Below are 17303 nucleotides of genomic sequence, written 5' to 3' on the forward strand. Positions count from 1 at the left end.
TTTAAATCAGAAAAATAAACTATTGTTACAATTACTTAATTATTTTTTCTCTTTAAAAAGATTTCAAATCCTGCGATTTCTTGGAACGTCCCACGTTAAAACAAAAAAAATTAAAAAATTATTAAAACATTGAAAAGGATATCAAAAGGATACTTGACCACATATAAAAATGCCACATTAGACGGAAAGTGAAATTTCAATCAACATTATTCAAACGCGGAGCATTAAGTGGAAAACACATTTTCATTTTCTTCCTTATTGACGTAGGAACATCACTCACACACACACACATACACACACTTGTAGTTAAGTCTCTTAAGTTTCGGACGAACCTCATTGTACGGTACACGTTATAAATGGTCTTTGTCGTGTGGACAGAGTCGCCGTAGATTTTCAAAGCACGAGCTAGCAAAAGGGACCACTCCAGATTTGTTGATTTGGATCAGTTCAGAAACCAAGTTTTGGGTTTGTTTTCTCACCATCACCACCTTATTTATCTACACAAATTCGATATTTACAGTACTCCCTACTTGCACTATTAAACATGAAAAAAAAAAAAAACAAGATAGATTTTAATTCCGATTTCCGACCACAAAAAAAAAGTCATGATACAGGACGTTCCTCACCTTCTCGGAACTCCTTACACCAAAAAATATTCAAACAAACATGGCTTTAGCTTAGCGATCTGTTGTTACTCCTAAATACCAAATCACTTCATAACAGAAACCCTAACTAACTAAATATGTTCGATGATTCTGTTATAAGGCCTAAAATCTTGTTTCTTTTTTTCTTAAGTAGAAGAGGAAGAGACAAGAGATTCTTGATTCTTCTTGGCTCTGGAAGCTCTGTGTCTCTTTTTGAAGTTGATTTGCCTGAACCTTTTGGTTTCTTTCTGTATCTCCATAAATGGTTTCTCCACTATATTCTTCTTCTCTGTCTCCAGTTTCTTCTGTCTCTTAGCTACCGCCATTGCTGTTGCTTCGCTCATTTCCTGCTGCCTCTCTGCTTCCCTCTAAGCAAATACAAAACATAGCAATGCCTGTTTCAGTGGATTGCTGATGTATTAAATTCATAAAGAGACAGAGAGCTGACCTGAAGATCGTGGATGAGGCTGTCGAGAGATTTGATCTTCCTATGAGGCCACCGGGGAATCCCAAACTCTCTGCATTTCTTTTTCAAAACCGTGAGACCGACATTGAGATTACGAGAAGCTTCCACGATAGTAAGACAAAAGTATTTTGAAAGATCTTCTAAGGAAAGTCCAGCAACGATCTTTGATGGTGTCCTCTTCGTCCTCAACATCTCAGTCTTTGCATCTGTATTTTTGCAATAAACCCGAACATTAATCACCAAAACCGTAAAACTGCCCTAGAGTTATCACTGATCTGGCAGGTTAACATATTCAAGAAAGAGATACCTGATTCGGAATGTTCAGTTATTTCGTTTTCAGATTCTTGCTCGGATTCGGATTCGGTTTCTGAATCAGGAAGGCAGTTAAGATCTTGTTTGAGGACAATCTTTCGCGGTTTAGGCTGATCAACCTCACAATCTTGAACACTATCTTCTTTAAAGACACGTTTTAGCGGTTTAGGCTGATTGAATTCACGAGATTCGACACTACTGCATAGTTCCTGATCTGATGGTGTCTTCGGTGTTAATTCAGAAATAAACTTGAGGTCATTGGCTAAATTAGGGATGTCCTTCAGCTTAGGGTTTCTGTCAATAGAAATAGCAAAAAAAGCATGTTTAGTTTATAAAACACAACTCAGGAACACTACAATGTGTCGTTTGTGAGTCACTACAATCAAACTGATTCACAACTTTTGGTCTAATCAGTAATAATTATGAACCAGAGAATCATAAAAAAGGACCAGTGCAATTGATTAATTAAAAGAGAAGAAAACTATGCAAACACTGTGGCAAGTACAGTACAAGAAGAACAAGAAATAAACACACATCCTAAGAATGGAGGACTCCAGCTCTCTACTGATTTTATAAATAACTCTATTCACATTACCTATTCCCCTGCTACGTTTTGCCATAGTGGTTATGCGATGTTTTCTTCTATTTCACAAACTTGGAATCGATAAAGATATAAGGCTGTACACTCTATAATATCTCTATGAAAAAAAATTAATCTAGAATTCGAATTAGGATAAACCCCAGATTCTAAAATAAATCAAACGTAGTGAGTGATGTGACACTAATAAAACAGCACCCAAACAAAATTAAAAAGAATAGGGAAAAAACGGTCATAAATAAATGAGTCAACAAAACAGCGTTACCGTGAAAGGCAGAGAAGAGTAGGAAACCGAGGAAGAGGAAGCGGCTGATTAAACCGGAACAAGAAGATGCAACGCCACGTGCCAAAAACCGAACCTTCCGAGATGTCCTCCGGTGGCCGGAAATCTTCGGAAAGAAACAGAGGCTCCGGTTTCTCCTGCTCCACATAAGGGCTTTGGCTCTCGAACAAGAACTCTCTCTCAGTCTCCACAGATCCATACACATGCAAACTCCTCACCAACTCTGCATTTTAACCCCACAAGCAAAAACAAAACAAAAATAAAAACCATTTCTCAAACCCGACCCGACCCGAATTGAGAGATTTGTAGTCAGAGTTTTGTTTGACTGACCTTTACGGATGACGCTCTGGAAAACAGCGAGTGAGGTTAGAGAATGTGCCATGTCCGAAGAAGAAGACCAAGAGTCGCTAAAAGCCCCACACCCCTCCTCAAAGATTTTTAACATAAAAATAAAAAATCTTCAGTAAATATTTTGTCTTCCTTTTTTAAGAGTAAAAAAAATCTGCAGAAGAATCCAAGGGTTCTTTTTTTTTTTTTTTTCTTGGACATCTCAAGTGAAAAAGGGTTTTAGTGAAAAGAGAGAGAAGCCCTTGGTCCATCACTGAAATTACCAATAAAGCCACTCGAAATAAATTCTTGTCCTCGGTTACATTAGAATATTCGCTACCGGCACGTGTAAGCGTGCGAGTGAGGCGTGTGACTCGGAACCGAGCCAGTTTAGTGATAACACACTCACACGCGCGACGCATGTCCGAAAAGTGGCAAATTCCGATTTTTCTATTTTTCTTTTAAGAAGAGAAAAGGAAAATAACAGAATGATTCTACAAAAGGTTGAATTTGGTAAATGAATCAGAGACATATCCCTTAGAATCTTTTTTGAGTTTATTTCCAATTTGGTCAATTATATGAAGTATTCGTTATGACTTTGTGATTTTCTCTTTTTGGGTTCATTTCCTGAAGTCATGTGCTGAGTCCTTTCTTCTCTCAAACATTAATAAAACTGGCAACAGTTCTTCTATTCTGTTTTCTGGCAGAAACATTAGATTTTGGCTATTTTGAGATTTTTTTTGTGATAAAATATTAAATTGAATAATTGGAAATTTTAAATATAATTTTTTTTTTGTATACTTAAAAGCCAATTCATTTGAGGCTTTCAAAAACTAAATTGAATAATTGTGTTGTATTTTGGTATGATTTATTACAACTTCTCTATTAATACTTTATTTCTTTTCAAAACAATTTTTTAAAGCTAAATTAAAGCAGGAAAATATTTTAAAAGTTCAAATTCAAAATCAGAAATAGAATCGAAATATTTTGTATTGCTTAGATATAATTTAGTTTCCTAATCGAACATATTTGCCCTAATAAAAAAAAAAATATCCGCTAATTTTTAATCTTAAATTTTGGAAAAACCTCAATTGGATAGTGATATTATTGTTTTGGACAAAATTTCGGATGGTGATATGTAAAAACCCAATTGGATGGTTTACGTATCAATGTGTTATCAACAGTTGGTCCAATTTGGCCCAATATTTTGAAGTAGAAGAGTCAAACAGTATCCAATTAAGAAAAGGGAAAAGCTTGTCCAGCAAGATTAAATATGTTATTTCCTAGAAACGTCTCCAAGAATTTTTCAACGATGGTTTCTTTTCCTTTTTGTTGTCCTATAAATACACAACATTTCTCATATTACCTGAGAAAAAAAAAAACATATCTTAAAACATCTTTCATTCAAGTACAGTATATACAAAAAGACTTCCACACAGTTAGAAAAAAAAACTCCTATTGATCATCATGTCATCTCTCTTTGCGTCCTTCTTTGGTTGCTTTGTTCCAAAATCAGGCTCACGTATCAGCTCAACTGATGCGAGTAACTTGGAAGATTTGTCCTTGAAGAAACCAAAAAGCAAATCTCCGAGAGCTCCTATTGTCGTGTCTTATTTTCCAGCAGGTTCGAACCTTTCGCGACTGTAAGTGTCGTCACATTAGAATTGAAGCGCAGAGAAGATGAAGTGTTTGGATGTTTTTTCTTTCTTTCTTCTTTTAAAACTTTTGGATAATGAAGTGTTGGGATATTGACATGTTGTTGTTACCCGAAGGCTTTATTTTTGTTTGTTCATTTTATTGTTTTGTTATGTACATATAGACCACTTTAATTAATAGCATCATATATATATGTATATGCTTTTGTGTATTGAGACCAAATAAAAGATTTATGTTTATATAAATGTGTTTGTATTAAAATGTTAACGAGGTTAGTATCACTTTCAAAACGATTAATCAACGCAAAGTATTCGTATTTGAAATCTTACAATCCCTCGTCCAATTCAGATTTGGTAGTGTAGACAAGGCAATCTCCATACACTTGAAGCATAAAAACCACAAAAGAAGAATCAGGAAGATTTGGGCTTTAAATTCTTGTTGGGTCTTAGCTGCAAATAATAAAAGCCCATCAAGACCAGAAGACAGAAGAAGACAAGTGTTTTTGTAAGTGGAAGTTATCTTTCTCACGTGGTCCAAAAAAAAAACAAAGAAAAGAGAGAGAGGGAAGAAAAAAAAGAAAAGAGAAGGAGATGAGATGAGATGCGAGAAAGCAAAGTGTCGAAGACTTTTTAGAAAGCAGAAAAGAAAAAAGCTGAGAGACTGTGCTATTCAAAAGTGGGAAAACCCTAAGAAGTAAATTATGGGAGCTGTATCGATGGAGTCGCTTCCTCTAGGTTTCAGATTCAGACCTACCGATGAAGAGCTCGTCAATCACTACCTTCGCCTCAAGATCAACGGACGTCACTCCGATGTCCGAGTCATCCCTGACATCGATGTCTGTAAATGGGAACCTTGGGATCTTCCTGGTTCGTCTCTTTTTTAACTCTTTCAATTTTTTGATTCCTTTGTTCTCTGATTCTGTTTTTCCCATTCAAAGATTCTACCTTTTTCCAACTCTTAAAAATATTTGTTCTGATCCAATTGAAACAAATCTGATTGCTAACAGCTCTCTCGGTGATTAAGACTGATGATCCAGAGTGGTTCTTTTTCTGCCCTCGTGATCGGAAGTACCCCAACGGTCATCGCTCTAACAGAGCCACTGACTCAGGCTACTGGAAAGCCACTGGTAAGGATCGGAGTATCAAGTCCAAGAAGACTTTAATCGGTATGAAGAAGACTCTTGTCTTCTACCGCGGACGAGCTCCTAAAGGCGAGCGCACCAATTGGATTATGCACGAGTATCGTCCCACTCTTAAGGACCTTGACGGCACTGCACCTGGTCAAAGCCCTTTTGTTCTGTGTCGCCTCTTCCACAAGCCTGATGATAGGGTCAATGGTGTCAAGTCCGATGAACCGGCTCCTATCCCTTGCAAATACTCACCCGACGATACATCCTCTGATCTTGTCCAGGAAACACCTTCCTCTGATGCTGCAGTGGAGAAACCATCAGATTCTTCAGGTGGATGCGGCTATGCTCAGAGTAATATTGCAGATGGGACAATGACTGAGGTATGCTGAAACTCTTTAATAATTAGGCTTTTTGAGCGAACGACTTGACCAATTTTTTGAGTTTGTTGTGTTCATAGGCACGTGAAGAGAATCCATGGTTATCTTGTGATCTTGAAGATCTAAATGCACCACCACCGTGTGTGGATTCTACGTATGTTGGTGATTTCAGTTATGATGAGATTGGATTCCAATTTCAAGATGGTACCAGCGAACCAGATGTATCACTAACTGAATTGTTGGAGGAGGTGTTTAATAACCCTGATGACTTCTCTTGCGAGGAATCGATTAGTAGAGAGAACCCAGTCGCACCAAATGGGATCTTTTCATCTGATAAGATGCTTCAGTCTGCAGCACCTGAGGATGTTTTCTTCAACGACTTTATGACTTACACTGATACAGATGCCGAGATGGTGCAGTTGCAGGTGAGCTATACCAGATGTTATCTTTACTATCACTTGTGACATTATCTGGATGACATAAGTAAAAATTGACACAATTTTCATCGTTTGTTTGATCAGTATGGTTCAGATCATGGAGCTTCTGGGTGGCCAAGTGACGATGTATCGGCTTACCCTGCCACTAATTCATACTATGGTGATTTCGTTGATCCAGAGCAGAAGATCAATCATAACACCGAGAACAACCTCACAGAAGGGAGGGGGATAAAGATTCGAGCTCGACAGCCTCAGAACCGTTCGAATACTGGATTATTAAACCAGGGGATTGCTCCAAGGAGAATCCGTTTGCAGATGCACTCTAGCTCTGTGCCGTCTGATGAAAAGAATCAATGTGAAGTACAACAGCGGGAGGAGGTGAATGAAGGACTCTCTACTATTCCCGAGGTACGAGAGTAGTAACTCCGAAAGTTCTGTGTGTTGGGCATGCAAGAGATAAAGGATGCATCTTTTATATTAGTCGTTATGTGATATGCAGGCCAAAGAAGTTGCAGTTAAAGACTCAGAGAAGAGCGATTCCTTGGTCAAACCTCAAATAAAGTTCAGGGCGAGGGGAACTATAGGACAAGTAAAAGCAGGCAGACTTGCAGACAACGAGGTAAGAACAAGTGAACTTGTTGTAGACATTAATGAATATATATAGGTAGAGCATGTGAGCCACGAGTTATGGAGCTAGTAATGTGTTAAAACAAAATTGAGTAGTATCTTTGTCTAAAGAGAAACTTGTGGCACAGGTACAAATGCAGAGCAGAAAGAAAAGAAGAGAAGGGAAGAAATGGAAGGTGGTTGCAACGGTGATAGTGGCAGTGATGGTGGGAGTAGGGGTGGGTATGTGGAGCAGACTGGTGGGTTCATAACACATGAAACAGAGAGGCTGAGGAGAATCCAAGTTTCGTTTAATATTGTATGTAATTAGGGATGATGTAATGTTAGCATCATGTTGTTTTTTTTTTTTTTTTTGTGTTGTAACTTGTAACCTAAACATATACTATGTATGTAGGAAAATGTGTGTACTTATACATAAGCGATTATAGTTAAAGAGTGTCAAGTGCAAAAAAATGTTCTGCTTGGTAACACACAAATGATAGATCTGAACTTGTTTAGTTATTTTGGAAAAAACTGTCTCATTTAAAAAGAACTTTTTTTTTTGGAATTTAAGTCTTTTTCAATCTAACATTGTTATATAAAATATATTTAATACTTGTAAGCTAATAATATTTTTTTGTAGATTTTTTTTATCTAAGATAATATAGATTTTGGACGTTGTGTATCCCATTTATACATAAACTTAAAGGTTCCGGCTGCATTATTTCGTACATATATTCCATCTTCTTGCGCTTGCCAGAAACATACGTTAGGTTTCCTACCCCCACATATATCATGTATAAAACTTTCTTTCGCGATAAATGCGTTAAGTTTTACATGTTGCTCGTAATTAGGTCCCTGAAAAATATGATTACAAAAGGATATGTATACAAAACATCAAAAGAATAATATAGACTTGTTAGACACCAAATGAGCAAGAGATAAAAGTACCTTCCATAAGTTGCACCATATCAAAGTTTTTAGGTAAACTCTGAATTTAAATGTGAATGTAGTATCAGAGGAAATAAATACAACTTTGGACGCTGCATCGTTGCCAGATCTACATTCGAACATAAGTTTTTTGTTATCTGGAAGGTGATTTGAAAATTGGATGTTAAAATGTCTAAATAAAAGAACAGAATCAATTTTTTGGATGGATAAGAAAAACAAGAAAAGGAAACATATTAGAATTTTCCCCATCTTTGTTGTTTTATTTTACTCTGGTTAACATGAATATGTATATATATACACCTTTCACATAGAGTATCTATGTACATTATATGCAAAGATAACCCCATACTTTTTAATGCTAGTAACTTCATTCATTTATTGGTTTCTTTCATACTCTTTCCGTTTCATATTAAAGTTTGTAACTTAAATTTTGTCTTTATGTAATACATATTTTCAATCACTACCTTCACCTCAAGATCAACGGACGTCACTCCGATGCCCGAGTCATCCCTGACATCGATGTCTGTAAATGGGAACCTTGGGATCTTCCTGGTTCGTCTCTTTTTTAACTCACTCAAATTTTTGATTCCTTTGTTCTCTGATTCTGTTTTTTCATTCAAAGATTCTACCTTTTCTAACTCTTAAAAATATTTTGTCTAAAGAGAAACTTGTGGCACAGGTACAAATGCAGAGTAGAAAGTAAAACAGAGAAAGGGAAGAGATGAAAGGTGGTTGCAGCGGTGATAGTGGCAGTGATGGTGGGAATGTGGAGCAGACTGGTGGGTTCATAACACATGAGACATAGAGGCTGACGAGAGTTCAAGTTTCGTTTAATATTGTATGTGATTACTAATTAGGGATGATGTAATGTAATGTTTGTTTTTTTGTTTTTTGTAACTTGTAACCTAAACATATACTATGTATGTAGGAAAATATGTGTTATACATAAAGCGATTATAGTTAAAGAGTGTAAAATACAAAATTGTGCTGCTTGGGAACACACAAATGATAGATCTGAACTTGGTTAGTTATTTTGTCAGTAGATCCTGAAGCGCGTGATAAACAAATTTGGCATGATAATTACAGTTCATCAACACGAGTTAATGTGGACACAATTAAATAAGACACGGACGGTCAGGATTCGAAGTGACTACATAGATCCACCTTGACAAATCCCGCCACATCACGAAATATTTTTAAAAAAGTTAAATTTGTTTTGGGGAAATCTGAATTTTTGTTTTCTTTTAAATTGACAACAACACAGCGCATCCATAAAAAAAAAAAAAAAAGAAAAGGAAAATATCAGAGAATCGTCGTCTCTCCACAATTCAAAAAAACCCTAAAGCGTTCGTTCACACAGAGGTAAAAGCTCGCACTCGCCGCTTCTTCTGAGTCAAGTCCGAGTCATCACCGATTCTTACTTTTGTTTGTTTTGGTTTGCTATGTGGTTAGATCTCGAGATGAAGGATAACCAAACGGAATTTGCTGGGAGGAGCACTGATGAGAGGTATCTTTCTCTCTGTGATTCGATTCTTATTTTCAAAATTGTTTCCTTATATATCTCTCAAATTCTTCTTCTTCTTCTTCTCTCTCTCTCTCTCCCAGATTGAAAGTTAGAGGAAAGAAAACAAAGGATCCAAACAGGCCTAAGAAACCTCCAAGTGCTTTCTTCGTCTTCCTGTAATTTTCAATCTCTCTCTCTCTCTCTCTTTTGTCACTAATTTGATTACATCTGTTTTAATCTAGATTTAATTAATTAATGAATCTCTTGTATTAAAGGGACGAGTTCCGACGGGAGTTCAATCTAGCTAATCCTGATAACAAATCCGTGGCCAATGTAATAAAGTTTACTCTACTTATCTCAGATTTGTTTTAGATATGAATGAACCTAATAATACTTTGATGTGTGTGTTTTTTATTTTTTCAAATATAGGTTGGCAAAGCTGCTGGAAAGAAATGGAAATCTATGACCGAGGAAGTGAGTCTTCTTTTGCCTTTTATTTTTTCTTTAGTTTAATCAGATATGTAAGTAGAACTCATTATGAGTATTGTATGGATGATGATTCAGGACAAAGCACCTTTTGTAGCAAAAGCAGTGACCAAAAAGACTGAGTATGCCGCCACTTTGCAACAGTATAACATGGATCTGGTAACTAATCATTCTCCTTGTTTTGTTTTGTTATTTTGTCTTTTTATTATGTGTTGTTAATAATGTAATGTTTTTCTTTTTCCTTAAGGCTAATGGAACCAAGCCAACTGGAGATGAATCTGACAAGTCCAAGTCTGTCGTCAACGAGGTGACAGAAGGTGGAGCAAGTGAAGAGGTTTGCGTTACTACTAACTTAGAAAATCTCCATTGTTTTTAAGCTCTCTTCTTTGTTAGTGTGATTTGAGCTGTTTTTTTTTTGGGTATTACAGAAGGCAGGAGGAGCTGATGATTAGGGAGTTGGATCAGTGATTTGTGTATCCAAGTAATTTCCTTGTGTTTGTGTCATCATCTGTGTGTTAGCTAGTTTACTTTTTAGGGAGAAGAATTTAGTTACCTTGTTCCTATGTTTCCCCCTTTCTGTTGTTAACTGTCGGATTTCTATTCAGATGTAACTTCCAACTTCTTCTCATCATAACTTTGGATTTAGCTTTGAGCTTTATTTTCTACATCTTATAAAATGTGTTTGCACTCCTAGTTGCTCTCTATGTTGATTGGTGAAGAAAAGTCAAATATACAAACTTTGTCTACAAAGGAACTAATCTCATCTGGCTTTCTTTCAAGGAATATTGGTTTTTGTTCTTATGCTGTTTTTGTCTCATGTTTGTGTTTTGTCTTTTGTCATTTTGTTGGATTTTGCAAACTACTCGAAGCATTCAATGTTGTTTATCATCAAGCACTGGTTACAGCTTGACATTGTTCGTCTACACTAAAACACTGAGATATTTCTGTCAATGATTCATGCGTACACAGATTGATATTATAATTGAGATTGCTGCTCTATTATGGTGGAATTATCTGCTGTCTAAAGCTCGAGAGAAGTTGAACAAACCTCACACTACCACTTGTATAACTTTGAAATAAGTATTTACAGTAATGTTCAGCAATATCGTCAAACAAAATGAATGGTAATTTTGATATTCAGAGTTCTTTGAGATGTGGTTTAAAGAGACTAATAATCGAGCCAGAGAAAAGACTGTTAAGATTTTGAGCTCTGTTTATTGAACTCAACAGCATTCAGCAGTTCCTTTGCAGTAGAGGAGAAAGATTTGGCAGTATCTTCCATTTCAGTCGTCCTCAAGCTAATACCCTGCATAGATATAAAGCATATTTCAAGTCTCTAAATGAATTTATCGAAGATAAGTTTATATATGCAAAGCCATGAATGAAGTTAATAAATACCTGCAACTTTTTCAGGTTGTCTTGTAGTTTGCTTTGAGCCATTTTGGTTGCTCCCATTTCCTGTAAAACACACAGGAAGATGGAGATCAACGAGCCGGAATTACAAACTTGTGTAAGATTTTTAGAAGCTTACCTCAGTCGAGCTAAACCCGTATTTCTTCTTGATCTGATCAACTGTGGCGCCGTTTTTCTCCTCATGTTTCTCGTCATTGGTTACAACACTCTTCTCATTCTTCGCCGTCATCTGCTTCAGCTTACCTTTGAAGTTGCTAAACCTATTTGCCATCTTCTGCTTGCTAAGCCCTGACAAAATCCCTTGTTCTTTAGGCTTCTCTTGTTGTTGTTGATCATGATGATCGTCAATGTCAATGTCATCTTCAAAAGTCCAAAAGGAAAAAGATCAGTGACATCCCAAAATCAAAACTTGCATCACGCAAGGACATCAAAAGTGGAGCATACCTATGTCCAACTCTTCTTCATCGTCAAGTCTAGTAACTGTATTGCTCTCTCTACTTCTCTCAACATTGTTATTCCATGGGAAATTAGCCGTTGCAAAACTTTTAGACAGCTCCTCGACGGTTTCCTTGGTACATTCTGGTTCTGTATCAGTTGTGCGCTTCGATTTAGTTTTGAAGACACCAAACATACCCTGAAACAAACAAGAAGATGAATTAGTACTCAAACTTGTTTTTATGGGTGTAGCAGAAAGTGATAAACCGATGTTCCACCTTCTTTTCCTTTGGAGATGATGTGATGATTCCTTCGTGACAAACCGCATTATCTTTTTTGTAAACTCGGCTCAAGGATTCCACAAGCCTGGAACATAAGTAAACGGGAATTTCAGCCTTTTCAGTTCATCTGTATGATATACATCTAATCAGACGTGCATCAGTCTCACCTAAATGTGTCTTTTTGAGGTAAAACTGAGCTGACAATAAGTTCATCATCTCCATTGACCTGCAATAAGAAAAATAATGATCATCATCACAAAATCCAGCTTGAGTACTTACTACAGTAAACTCCAGGGCACGTTTTCTGAGGGGTACCATGACTAGATCTCCATCCCAAGAAGCGGATATGATAGTCTCTGGTACGGCATTTGACTTTGGTGGAGAATATGTGAAGCCTCTAATGGAAGTCTGTTTCAGCAGGGAGAGTTCTGGCAACGACCTGACGGAAGTCAAAGCATTTAGAGAGAGTTTTTGCTTATATGAAGAAAGATGAAAAGGCAGATGTGTTTTCACCTTGTCTCAACCGTGCCATCTATGAAAACAAGTGTAAGACCAACACCAGAGGTTCCATAGAAGGTAGTAGCTGAGCAAATGGATGAAGAACTGAACTTTTTCTTGTGGAGGATCTTCTTCACCCCCTGGACAACGTGAGCCAAGGAGTAGATATATATAGCTTTCTCCGAACAAAGCAAAACCGAAGGCTGCCTTATTGAAATCTCCTCAACTGTGCTCTCTCTGCTCGTATCTAATCCATTTCCTGAAGAATCTTGTTTGCCATCTGCAAATAAAGATAGGAAAATCAATGACATCTTGATTTTTGATTTAAACTTAAAAAGGGAGAGGTTAACATGAGAGCCTACCTAGGATTTGCATAAATAGAGCCTTGAATGGTTTTTTAGGCTTAATCATGTTGGTCCCAATCATATTTCCCGTGTCACTGTCCAGAGCAAAAACTGATGAGTCTCTCATAGCAACCACTAACACGTTCTTCTCAAAGCCTTGCACAATGCAACTCTCAAATTGCAAGGAGATGACTCCTGGACAGATATCACTTGCAATGTGTTTTGAGTATAAAACAGTTGCTTCCTCAATGTCAGCCAAAGAAACCTATAAGTAAACCGGTATCAACACAGCAATCACTTCAACTAACGAATCCTACAAGGAAGTTGAAGAAGGAGAAACTTACATGTCCTTGATCTGATCCAATAGCGATATGTTTCGAGTTTTGGCTCTTCTGAATACAGGTTATGGAACCAGTAAGTTTTATGTACTTAACACTTTGCACAATATGATTGTTCCCTTTCTTTGAGCTTCCTAGAAAATGAAATGTATATAACCTTATGAGGATAAAAGATACCCTGATGATAGTAGAGCCAACTTCTATATGTTAAACATACCTTGGAAAGGGATAAAACTGTTTTCTGTTAGGTATGGTTCAGGTTTGAACCTATAAAGGCGAACCTGCAAAAGATTAAAATCGATCATAAGCCTCTATGTTAGTGACATTCAATACAGTATTTTGGGTAAGATGCTTTTTACCATTCCGTTATGATCACCAGATACAAGAAGCCTTGAGTTGCTGTCATAATGCAAAGTTGTCAGTGCTGCACTTCCACGAGAAGATACATCTTGATCAGTCTGATAAGAAACAAACAACAAAGGCAAAACAATTTTTGAGAGATCTGCGTTTGCGAATTAATACAAAAGAGTTCGGGACCTTTTACCTGTTCTTTCAGGAACAATACAGGAATGAGAAAAGGACAGGTCATATCCCATACACCAATGGTTCCATCACTGTGCCCTGTGATGTAAACATTCTTAACCTTTGTGAAACCAGGAAAATGTGCAGAACGGGAACCTTCCTTTGGCACTGTCTGAAAAGGAAGGAAAGGCGAAGCATCTTTCGCCAGCTGAGCATAATCCTGCAGCATAAGAGAATCACAAGCTCAAGAATGTTCATTTTATTCAAAACTTGGTGGATCAATCTCACAGTTTAGATTTACCTCATCTGAGAGATTCAGCAAATGTGAAGGGTTTGTGAGGAATTTTCCTACAGTGATGCTGCTAGAATCTGAAAAGGGAAGCTTAACCACAGTTTCTTTTGGGAGAGAAGGAGGTGATTTAGATTGAGACTGAAGTAGATACTTCTCAATCATATAATCATCATAAGCATACACACGTCCAGACTTTCCAAGGACCAGCAGATAGTCCTGTTTATGTTTGCTCTGTTCATTGACATCAGCTATGATCATCTCCATATCAGCACAAGGTTCAGACACATGAAGCCCCAGCTTAATCATCCGAGTTTCGGTTTGGTCATTTAATAAAACCACCTGCAGCGAGTTTGAGGATGTTCCGGTAACGTAAACCCGACTTGCTTTCCCTTCTGCATAAACCCATTTCAGAGAAGATATTGGTATCTTCTCGGATTTGTATCCGAGGTTAAGCTTGCAGATCATAGCAGAACTCTCTGGTGAGCATTCTCCTTTTAAAGGAATGCTCCATATTAAAATATCTCCGTTAGTATAGCCAACACAAACTCTGCTTCCTGAAGGACAAACCCAACAAGCACAAGTTGCTTTCTTAGCGTCCTGCTTGACCATCCCATGTCCTCCTGTTTTCAAAACCGGTTTGCTTTCTTTGATGTCCCATAATGCTATAAAACCGCTACTAAATACCAGTAGAATCCTGCAATGGAGCAAAAGTGTGAATCACTTAATATGCTTTTCACCACAAAAGATTTGTTAATTGTTACCTCTTGCTTTCAGCTGTGGGCTGTGGTAGAATGCTCACAACTGAAGTATCCTCAGAAGCTTCAACAGGAGAGCCTACACAACAACAAGATGTTTCAAGAAAAACGATTTGATCCATGTGAAAGGTAAATTAAAGAAGCTATTTTTGGAATTTTGCAAATTACCATTAGATGCTAAATAAGGTATAGTGTACTCCATTTGTATAACTTGATTAGAATCTTGTTCAATCTTCAACACCGATACATTACCAGAAGAATCTCCAACATAGCTACCAATCCAAATTCACACTTGTTTTTAGTGTCATTAACTCAAGAAACAATGAAAAGTTAATACCAGAAGGAGAAGGAGAAATGGAAGCATACAAGTAAGGGGTGTGTTGCATAACTCGGAAAGAAGTGATTTCACCGTTGAATACATGAACATGAGACAGAAGCTTCTTGTCTAAGTCCCAAACCTGTGCAAACTTGGCTTTCAGACCAAATCGTAAATGCTAATACTAGTTAAACGAATCAATAAATGTCTGACCTCAATCTGGTTCTTGGCATTCACATTGAGAAGGATTCCTTGGTTATGAACAAACTGAACAATTCAAAAACAAAAGAGGAAGAAACTGTTGTAATGGCTATGTGATTGTAAAATAAAAGAAAACAGGAGATATAAGAGAAGAAAGAGATAATGAAGTACCTCAAGAAACCTGCTTGTAGATGCTTCTTCTGACACTAGTAAAGCCTGAGTTTGATGTTTCCCAAATAGTTTGATTCTACCATCCCTGAGAGCCAAGAAGCAAAAGTTAGTATGAATATACAATAAACAACTAATAAAAACTTCTTTAAAATATATATCTTTACTTGGTGGAAACAGCGAGCATCTTCTGGATTGGATCATAAGCAAACAAGTGAGATCCTGAAGGGATTCCATAGTGTAGAGCAACACGTGGCTCAACGTCATTAGCTCTCAGTCCTTCCGACGAACTTCCTCCAGGCTAAATACAACAATGGGAGGGAAATGGTAAGACACTGTTTGTCTTGATCGTTCTTATTAAACCGGCCGGTTCAGTTGATAAACACAGAGCCATCCGGTTTGAGTCTTAATGTATGGATAAAGTAGAAAAGTCAAAAGATAAATTGGTGATTACAACAATTTGGATACGAATTAAATGCGAATTTTCAAAATTTAGGACACGAAACATGCGTGGCAACAAAATACTGTCTTACGTCATAATAAATTTGTTTTTATTTTTAATATTAGTTCAAACTGGATCAAACATAGATATCTGGGCTAACCACGAACCGACACAGAGGCAGAGTCACATTCACAAGTGTAAATAAGATCTGTGTAATAAATCCGACAAAACCTAATCATACAAAATTACACTCTAACTGACAATTAATTCTGTGAAATTAGTATAAACAATTACCAAGACCAAAGGGAGAAAAATTCAAATAATATTCTGAGATGGATCTAACATCGATTTCAGTAAACTCCAGAATTTCGAAATAATCAAATCAAACTTTTGAAATTTGTTCACGTAATCTATCATAAACCCATTTGGAGAAGAAGATGAACAGTTCAAGAAGATTAGAAAGAAGGAATCATAAATAATCAGGGATTCGTACCTTCTTCGCTGCTATTTCGACCAACTTCTTCACGAACATCTTTATCGAACGGCGAAGTGAATCGTAACTAAGGTGGACTAATTTTATAAAAGCGATAAGATGAGAAAAGAGACAGAGATCAAACTCGGAATGGCTGAGAGAGTTTGGGAGATCACCAAAACTGGAGAAGAGGGAGGGAGAAGAAACGAGAAGTGAGAGTGTTAGAGGAGAAGAAGAAGAAGAAGTAACGGTTCCTTTGATTTGACGGTTTTTTATAAACGGCGACCCTCGCTACCAAAAAAAAAAACAAAAAAAGGAAATATCTTTAATCATAACATATATGGCAACATAAATCATACTACTAATTACACATTTTGAAGTCAAATAAATTCCTCAGTATCTGGGATGTAATTAAGATTAATTTATTTCAGCACATTTGACTAACCAAACGGTAAAAATATACACATTATCATTAAATTGTTAAAATTTCAAACTAAAATTCTTTTGTTATTCAAATGCGTATTTAAAAAATTGGATGGATTTCCAAAGGAGAAAAGTTAATACTTGTTTTCTTGGTAATTTTGAAGAATATTTATTGATATGGATGGCTTTATCATTCCTGAGAAATGCATTATCTAAAATATTATAATGAACTTGCTAAAACGAATTAAAATTGTTGTATTATACTCGGAAAATGTAACTACTACCTGCAACCAAAGCAATTACAAATTTTACTATATATATAGATACCACATAAACCTTAATCCATGCCATAGAGTCCGTATGGGACAATGATTTTTATTAACTCATCCAACCAACACAAGATGAAGACGTCGAGCTTTTGTCATGTGTACTTCTTAGAGTAGAGTGGAAGATCATTACGCCATACATGATAGAAGAAAAAAAAGATACCAAAACTGAATCCTATAGAATAAAAATTATCTTCATATCTAAAAATTCAGTCTTGTCTATTGTTGTATTTTATTAGATCTCTCTTAGCAGTTATGTGGGGTTTTTATAACTTAATAAGAGTCTTAAATGAAGACTTAC

General features: G+C 36.6%; 6 protein-coding genes across 7 annotated transcripts; 3 read left to right on the plus strand and 3 right to left on the minus strand.

Moving 5' to 3' along the window:
* Positions 1-552: 552 nt before the first annotated feature.
* LOC17878225 (protein RKD5) lies at positions 553-2715 on the minus strand. The gene is made up of 5 exons (XM_006283964.2): positions 2634-2715; positions 2286-2526; positions 1418-1716; positions 1093-1316; positions 553-1012 (listed from the first exon to the last, which is right to left on the minus strand). The coding sequence occupies exons 1-5, from the start codon at positions 2683-2685 to the stop codon at positions 791-793; spliced, it is 1038 nt and encodes a 345-aa protein (XP_006284026.2). The 5' UTR covers positions 2686-2715; the 3' UTR covers positions 553-790.
* Positions 2716-4007: 1292 nt separating this feature from the next.
* Positions 4008-4483, plus strand: LOC111829710. The gene has a single exon (XM_023779619.1). The coding sequence runs from the start codon at positions 4098-4100 to the stop codon at positions 4275-4277; it is 180 nt and encodes a 59-aa protein (XP_023635387.1). The 5' UTR covers positions 4008-4097; the 3' UTR covers positions 4278-4483.
* Positions 4484-4819: 336 nt separating this feature from the next.
* LOC17879266 (protein NTM1-like 9) lies at positions 4820-7291 on the plus strand. Of its 2 annotated transcripts, none has more exons than XM_023779196.1 (6): positions 4820-5152; positions 5293-5795; positions 5873-6217; positions 6314-6637; positions 6729-6858; positions 6985-7291. In XM_023779196.1, exons 1-6 carry the CDS (start codon positions 4987-4989, stop codon positions 7164-7166), a joined length of 1650 nt encoding a protein of 549 aa, XP_023634964.1. In that variant the 5' UTR covers positions 4820-4986; the 3' UTR covers positions 7167-7291. The 2 variants fall into 2 exon arrangements, with proteins under 2 accessions (XP_023634964.1, XP_006286077.1); XM_006286015.2 differs by having other exon boundaries at positions 4822-5152; positions 6729-6848.
* A 198-nt stretch (positions 7292-7489) lies between these two features.
* LOC17880474 (S-protein homolog 21) lies at positions 7490-8035 on the minus strand. The gene is made up of 2 exons (XM_006282455.1): positions 7787-8035; positions 7490-7693 (listed from the first exon to the last, which is right to left on the minus strand). Exons 1-2 carry the CDS (start codon positions 8033-8035, stop codon positions 7490-7492), a joined length of 453 nt encoding a protein of 150 aa, XP_006282517.1.
* Positions 8036-9059: 1024 nt separating this feature from the next.
* Positions 9060-10469, plus strand: LOC17880892 (high mobility group B protein 5). Its single transcript, XM_006282691.2, has 8 exons — positions 9060-9148; positions 9239-9293; positions 9392-9466; positions 9566-9623; positions 9720-9764; positions 9855-9935; positions 10024-10110; positions 10205-10469. Exons 2-8 carry the CDS (start codon positions 9247-9249, stop codon positions 10226-10228), a joined length of 417 nt encoding a protein of 138 aa, XP_006282753.1. The 5' UTR covers positions 9060-9148; positions 9239-9246; the 3' UTR covers positions 10229-10469.
* A 344-nt stretch (positions 10470-10813) lies between these two features.
* On the minus strand, positions 10814-16519 carry LOC17879701. The gene is made up of 21 exons (XM_006285776.2): positions 16275-16519; positions 15507-15640; positions 15343-15427; positions 15184-15237; positions 15021-15112; positions 14823-14926; positions 14661-14733; positions 13909-14593; positions 13630-13827; positions 13445-13543; positions 13303-13366; positions 13092-13219; positions 12766-13012; positions 12419-12683; positions 12221-12344; positions 12073-12131; positions 11903-11990; positions 11634-11823; positions 11308-11549; positions 11175-11234; positions 10814-11082 (listed from the first exon to the last, which is right to left on the minus strand). Exons 1-21 carry the CDS (start codon positions 16311-16313, stop codon positions 10972-10974), a joined length of 3141 nt encoding a protein of 1046 aa, XP_006285838.1. The 5' UTR covers positions 16314-16519; the 3' UTR covers positions 10814-10971.
* Between the last annotated feature and the right edge of the window lie 784 nt (positions 16520-17303).

The sequence above is a fragment of the Capsella rubella genome, unplaced genomic scaffold (assembly GCF_000375325.1).
Source record: "Capsella rubella cultivar Monte Gargano unplaced genomic scaffold, Caprub1_0 scaffold_7, whole genome shotgun sequence".
Classification (NCBI taxonomy): Eukaryota; Viridiplantae; Streptophyta; class Magnoliopsida; order Brassicales; family Brassicaceae; genus Capsella; species Capsella rubella.

Excerpts from the sequence above, each read along its gene's own strand:
- LOC17880474 (XM_006282455.1), bottom strand. The coding sequence starts at position 8,035 with ATGGGGAAAATTCTAATATGTTTCCTTTTCTTGTTTTTCTTATCCATC. Across the intron at positions 7,694-7,786 it reads TATGGTGCAACTTATGGAAG|GGACCTAATTACGAGCAACA; the intron begins GTACTTTTATCT and ends CATATTTTTCAG.
- LOC111829710 (XM_023779619.1), top strand. The coding sequence starts at position 4,098 with ATGTCATCTCTCTTTGCGTCCTTCTTTGGTTGCTTTGTTCCAAAATCA.
- LOC17878225 (XM_006283964.2), bottom strand. The coding sequence starts at position 2,685 with ATGGCACATTCTCTAACCTCACTCGCTGTTTTCCAGAGCGTCATCCGT. Across the intron at positions 2,527-2,633 it reads CCAGAGCGTCATCCGTAAAG|AGTTGGTGAGGAGTTTGCAT; the intron begins GTCAGTCAAACA and ends GTTAAAATGCAG. Across the intron at positions 1,317-1,417 it reads AACTGAACATTCCGAATCAG|ATGCAAAGACTGAGATGTTG; the intron begins GTATCTCTTTCT and ends GCAAAAATACAG.
- LOC17880892 (XM_006282691.2), top strand. The coding sequence starts at position 9,247 with ATGAAGGATAACCAAACGGAATTTGCTGGGAGGAGCACTGATGAGAG. Across the intron at positions 9,294-9,391 it reads GGGAGGAGCACTGATGAGAG|ATTGAAAGTTAGAGGAAAGA; the intron begins GTATCTTTCTCT and ends TCTCTCTCCCAG. Across the intron at positions 10,111-10,204 it reads AAGGTGGAGCAAGTGAAGAG|AAGGCAGGAGGAGCTGATGA; the intron begins GTTTGCGTTACT and ends TGGGTATTACAG.
- LOC17879701 (XM_006285776.2), bottom strand. The coding sequence starts at position 16,313 with ATGTTCGTGAAGAAGTTGGTCGAAATAGCAGCGAAGAAG. Across the intron at positions 13,013-13,091 it reads TTGGATCAGATCAAGGACAT|GTTTCTTTGGCTGACATTGA; the intron begins GTAAGTTTCTCC and ends GTTTACTTATAG. Across the intron at positions 11,235-11,307 it reads ACGGGTTTAGCTCGACTGAG|GAAATGGGAGCAACCAAAAT; the intron begins GTAAGCTTCTAA and ends TGTGTTTTACAG.
- LOC17879266 (XM_023779196.1), top strand. The coding sequence starts at position 4,987 with ATGGGAGCTGTATCGATGGAGTCGCTTCCTCTAGGTTTCAGATTCAGA. Across the intron at positions 6,638-6,728 it reads GACTCTCTACTATTCCCGAG|GCCAAAGAAGTTGCAGTTAA; the intron begins GTACGAGAGTAG and ends TGTGATATGCAG. Across the intron at positions 6,859-6,984 it reads AGACAACGAGGTAAGAACAA|GTACAAATGCAGAGCAGAAA; the intron begins GTGAACTTGTTG and ends CTTGTGGCACAG.